Genomic DNA, 6,000 nt, shown 5'->3' with positions numbered 1-6,000 from the left:
AAAAAAAAAAAAACAAAAAAAAAAATAACATCTGATCATTGATTAAAAATGAGTAAACTTCCTCTAACTTTAGGATGAATAGAAAGTGCATACAGTACCCTAGAATGTACAAAAAGAAAACTAATAAATGTGACAATTGCTTAAGAAACACGTAAGTATACAGACTGATGTCTTCACCAATCCAAAAAACATATACTGTGCGTTTCCAACATGTTGTCATAATCTAGGTCTCAACGGGTGAAATAAATGGCCAAACCTGATTGCCTGTAGTTGTTGCAGCGAAGGGAACGCTGGTGGCAGGTGTTGCTGCTGCAGACACAGTGGTAGGTGCAGCACCGTGCATCATGGGCACTTTCAGTAGGAAACCACAGAAGCAACTCACAGGAAGGTGGAGCATTTATGCCACCAGGACATACGCGATGGAATGGGGCGTGGTGGGTATCACAGCAACAAGCCATGTGACATCATCACGATGGATACACCAGGATGCAACATGCAATCACAATCAGTGCAAAGCAACACAGCATGGAAGAGGGGAAAATTTAAAAAGAGAAAACGGGAAAGCCAATTATAGTTATCATTTAGAAAAAACGGAACCATTCTCAACATTTAGTAAGTTTTTGAGCAGAATCACATTGTAGTTGACTCAAAAGGCCAAATTTTCTGAAGGAGTTACAATGAATGCACATGAAAAAAATCTGATGTTATCAGAGCTGTCTGAAGCTAATTAAGTGGACAAGTAACTGAGTTGCACATTAGACAGGGGATTAGGGAATTGTAAACCCTAGTTTAGGTTTCACTGACTTATGTGCATAAGTGCCCTGACTAGTTTTGCAGGTGCAAAAGGGTAGTTCTATGTATACTTACCTGATTTGCACACAAAAATAAAAAGTTAGCTCTATCGGTATGTGGTAAGAGAGCAGCTATAAAGAACACAGTGAGGTATATATGCAGATTTTTATGAATACTCCTAGGATATTCCTTGGACTCATTGGCTGTACATCAAATACATTGAGTAGTTCATAGTAAATCTTGTCTTGACAGCAAATATAAGAGCTACAATGGCTAGCAGCTGCAAAATCTCTTTTAGGATGTTTTTCTCTTTGCCTTTTCTAGTCTCTATTTTATTTTGAAAGCATTTGGATGCTTTTCTAATTTCCAGCTCATTTGGGAAAGCCAACCAGGGAATTAATGTGCGAATGGCAATGTGTGAATGGCAAGCATACATATATAATAATTTATCATGTCTACACCAATTGAATTCAGATTTTCTGAAAGTTTACTAAGGAAGTTAATGATTAGAAGGAGGAAAATCAATCTACGCAATATCATGGGAACCAAAAATGTACCCCAAATGGCAATTAACAGAATTTCGTCATTATCCCTTTCGTTCATCCCAAGTTACATATTACCTACAGCTATCCTTTATTGTCTGATGTGCCAATTTACAAAAACATTCTTGTTTGCCCTCTGGGCATGCAGCAACTGTACAGGAAGTAGCACCACCATGCAAGCATGCAATTTGCATTCCTAAGCAGAGCTCTGAAAGTGAAAGGACAGGGCAGCATCCCCAAGAAATAGGTCACAAAATGTGAACACAGAGACACATTTCTCAGACTTGGAGTAGTCTATTCTTCTAATGATATGCATAGAATGTTCCTATTAGTATCAACGGAAATGTTGTTTATTCCACAGGGAACAGCTGATCTCTCAATAACAGAGGCCTCACCCTTTCACTGCCAGGGTTTAGACCTTGTTACGTTACTGAGTGTTGCTTCTACATGATCATCCTTTTGACCTTTTCTTTTAGCTCAGGAGGTCTGTTGCTACCTTTCAGGCTCGGCAACCACTCTAGTTTACCAGTCGGATGGGGGTCAAGCTATTGTCAACTCCTGAGAAGGATGGGATGAATTGGACTGATGAGATGCTGGAGTGAGTTAGGGTGGGCTCATTCTTCCCTGCGTTGAACGAACCTATCGTCTCCACAATCTGTTCCTGGTCTCCAGGAGAACCCTAGGAGCTGTGAACTCCTCCCTCATTTTCTCATCTTCTTTAATATGAATGATATAAAAATGGCTTAGATATGGCTACCATATTGTATTGGTGGTTAACTAAAGGATCTGTGTGTTATAAACCATTTAACCTCTCCATTTTTGATATGATTTTGCTGTGCCTAGTGCCTGTGCAGATGGAACTTCATCTCAGAACACTACAAAATTCATTCCAGAACACTACAGAATGCTGTAGCTCAAGTCATTATTAACATTTGCTTACCGAATGGTTTGGGTAGCATGGACAACTTCTGTGGGAAAGAACTGTTTCACTGTACTGTATGAATTACACACTAAAATAGTTCACAATTTCAAAAATAATAGATCTAAATCTAAAATTTAAATTTTCCAGTTTGGCTAGCAAAAAAAGCATTTTAAAATATTTCAGTTGCTAATTTAGGGCAGAAATAGAGAAATGGAATGGTCTGTATTTGGCCACAGTGGCAACCAACTAGGACTTGAGAGAGCAGGATGGTTTTGATTCCATAAAGATGTGGAACACAAAACACAATATTCAAACTTAAATCAGAAAATGTCCAGTCACATCAGTCACTCATCTCTTTCATGGACACAGCAGAAAAACACATTTTTCAGATTAGAAGAAAGTGAGAATTTTTGTACAAAACCTACCAAAACTTGTAGCGGGTGCCATGCACAGAACTGGCCCTGTACACCATGCAGAAAAGCGTGGAAAGTAAAGAAAAGAGAGATTCCATTATTAAGGCTTTACAGATAGAAATGAATTTTAACTAGAAAGATATTTTCTTTGTAATATCAATTAATCAGCACATGCAAATCCAGGAATCTCCCATGCTTATAATTACAGATTAGCTTTAAGATCACAAAACCCAGTTAATTAAAGTAGTTCTTGAATTCTTGAGTAAAAAGAAATGAACTTTAATTTCTCTTTAAGGGAATTACCTCACTTAAATTACACATCTACCACATATTTGTTTCAAAATATGTGCCAGGCTCTGATATCTGGTGCCTGTTTTTCTATTTAGAGTATGAATCTATTACCACTGCCTCCTTCATCTTGCTGAAATTGAGAATTTGACAATGAACCTATGGCAAAAGGTTTCCATTAAGAGGGGTCTCACACAGATTTTTTATTCTGCAGAAATGAACAGAAAGCAGATTTTTCAGACATTTCTACAAGTAAATCTAGCTTTTACATTGGCCAAATCTGGCAAAACAAAAATGAAAGAAAGAAAAAGAAATCTAACTTCTAAACAAAATACCTAATTAAGAAAACCTATAATGAATAATGTAAATTTTTTCACATTCAACCATCTTGGCTAGGCTTCTTGCGCTACAGTTATGAGACAAATGATAAGCAGCCAAGGTACAAGTAAAGAAGCACAAATTTTGAAAGGAAATAAAAATACCAGAAGTAAAGTCACTTCAGCCCTTATTGGTTTTCTCTTTTACTTCATTGACATTACATAAATTTCCCCCAATAAGTTTTGGGGAAAAATCTAAATCATCATATAACAGTGGTTCCTTTTTATAAATAGTATGAAAATATGCTGAAGAATTCCATTTTTTCTCCTCAGAAACTATTATATAAATGTATAAAACTCATATCATTTAAACTCTGTTATAAAGAACTATTGTGGTCAGTAGCTAAAGACTTTTTCAAAAGTAATTAACTGATTGATTTCTTAATTAATCAATTTTTTCCAGGTTTGAGTATGCAATACTATATGGTTAGCATGTTTATATAATTAACCAGCCTTTCTAAATTAAATTTTAAAACAGATGTTATTCTCATTTAATAATAGTTTCCAAACTGGTACACTTAGGATTCTAACAGAACAAAACAAAACAACCTCTACTACACTCCCAGTGGTTAGTATTTTCAATTTATTCCTAAGACATTTTATGATCATTCTTAAATGAACCAATGGGCAAAATTATTGTTGCCTATATCTAATATTTGTTTGAACAAAATTCTGGCTGGATATTTTCTACTCAGTTTGCTGCAAAACTTAACAGTTTTGCTATTACGTATAACTGAATGTAGGAGGTAACATTAGATATGCCACAAAGTATCAGAAAATATAATAAATTTATATGTATATTAACTCACTTAAGGGAGGTGAAAGTATCTCTTTTTATCTACTATATTTCATCATATTATATTTAGTAAACATTAAAAGGTGGTTTTATAGGAACTACCTTTGGTATATTAGAGCTATGTGGTGCATATGGAGTACTGGGTTTTGCAATGCTGAAACTGAGATATATATTTTGACAGCTGACCACCACCTGCGAAAGTGACACCCAAGAGCCCAGGCATTAGTTGAGACTGAACGAAGTGAATCAATCATAAAAAGCAAAAATACAAGAAAACTGGAAAGAAAAAATGTTAATGCCTTCACCATTAATTTTCTCGTAGACCTGTAAGTTGTTCTAGCTACTAGCAGCTCAAACATAATTGCCATATTTTATTTCTAATCAAAATCCATGTGGATCCCCATTATGAAAGCCCCTTGGCAGCTGCCTCGCACTGCACACATTCACAAGCCCTTTCAATTCACAGGGCCCAGAGCCATGTTCTCACCTGCAGGGATAAATGCCGGCTGTGGAACCTGCATGTTAGCCAGACCCTGTTGGCAGTGGAAAACGGCAGGACTATAGACCGGGGTGGCACCATTGGTCTTTTCAAGGCCAGATCTCTTTGGTATCAGTTGAAGTCCACCAGGCTGTAGGGCCTGTGGGGAGGGATGGGTTAATCGCTAGTACTAGAGAAAGTAACAATTGTACTCAAACCAAGCAAACACCAGTTATTTAAAATATGGCCTAAGGGGGCTGGGGATATAGCTCAGTGTCACAAGCACCTGCCTGGCAAGCTCAAGTTCCTGAGTTCAATCCCCGGTACCAAAAGAAAAAAAAAAAAAAAAAAAAACCTAAAATATGGCCCAGGAATTCTCTGCAAAGACATCCACTGAGCAAGATATCCAATAAACAACCCCTGCATGGTGAAGTAACCAACTGCTGGGATTAAGTGTAGTGTGTTGAAAGCAGGAAATAAAAATACAAGGATAGAAAAGCTTTTCAAATTCATTAATATTGACCTCATTTGTACCAGAGGTGACAGAAAATTTATAGTAAGTAAATGGCTTATAATTAACTTTTAACTGATACTCATTATTAATCTATAGAAATGAGATTAGCAGAAGCAGCAGAAATAGCAGGAAAGATATTTGTCAGTTAAAGTTCCAATGTGGATCTAGGAAATAAATGGTATGTAGCTAATAAATTAGATCTTGGTAGATTACAGATTAATATTGTAGCTCTGTGAAGCAAAATGTAATGTATACAAAGACCTCAGGTTCAAATCCAACAACTGTGTATTTCCTAACGCACATGTAAAAGCAAATGAATCTTTCTTCACCTCCCAATTACCTCACCCAGATGTGTTTAAGCAAAATTTTGGCAGTTCTCATGTTACAGGGTTGCTGTGCATTTTAGTACGCACCATTTACTTTGTTAGGTCTTTGTAAGGTTTTATTCGAAACCTATCAGCATTTTAAGCCCTTCTTTCATGCCTAGAGTTCTTCCAAAATTCCACTGTGTTCATAATACCCAAACTTGCCCCCAGATCAGACTCAGTGGAGAATTTTAATATTACTGTACATTTTTTCCCCTCAACAAATTGAACATTACTTTACAAACAAGTCTCAGCAACAGTTAGGTGTGTTCCAAATTCTTAAGGAGACAGGAACACTTATTCTGGATGTGCCATAGCCGCCGTATTCCTAAGGAAAACAAAGTCCTGAAAGTATCTCTTATTTTCCTTTGGGAACTCTGCGGTCAATGGACACAGAGTGAGAAGTCTGCTTTCTATATTAGGTTTATTTTCATCTCTTAAAAAATGAAATAGAAATAAACCCAGTAGTTCTACTCATATATACTTTCTCAATTTATCTGGGAAGACCAGATG

The 6,000-nt window shown here is 36.5% G+C and overlaps 1 protein-coding gene across 5 annotated transcripts in view; it reads right to left on the bottom strand.

The window, feature by feature from the left end:
* Positions 1-6,000, bottom strand: part of Mbnl3 (muscleblind-like splicing regulator 3) — a 105,903-nt gene that overhangs the window by 10,822 nt on the left and 89,081 nt on the right. For 4 of the 5 annotated variants that reach the window (XM_005401212.2, XM_005401210.2, XM_005401214.1 and 1 more), the window contains 3 exons: positions 4,618-4,768; positions 2,682-2,717; positions 257-351 (listed from right to left, as the gene is read on the bottom strand). In XM_005401212.2, the coding sequence (XP_005401269.1) occupies positions 257-351; positions 2,682-2,717; positions 4,618-4,768 (282 nt within the window). The remainder of the gene's footprint in view (positions 1-256; positions 352-2,681; positions 2,718-4,617; positions 4,769-6,000) is intronic. The other variant, XM_005401211.2, reaches the window with a different exon arrangement.

This window comes from Chinchilla lanigera, unplaced genomic scaffold, assembly GCF_000276665.1.
Source record: "Chinchilla lanigera isolate Chin_1 unplaced genomic scaffold, ChiLan1.0 scaffold00072, whole genome shotgun sequence".
NCBI classification, from domain to species: domain Eukaryota; kingdom Metazoa; phylum Chordata; class Mammalia; order Rodentia; family Chinchillidae; genus Chinchilla; species Chinchilla lanigera.
This window is presented reverse-complemented; position numbering and strand designations above follow the sequence as displayed.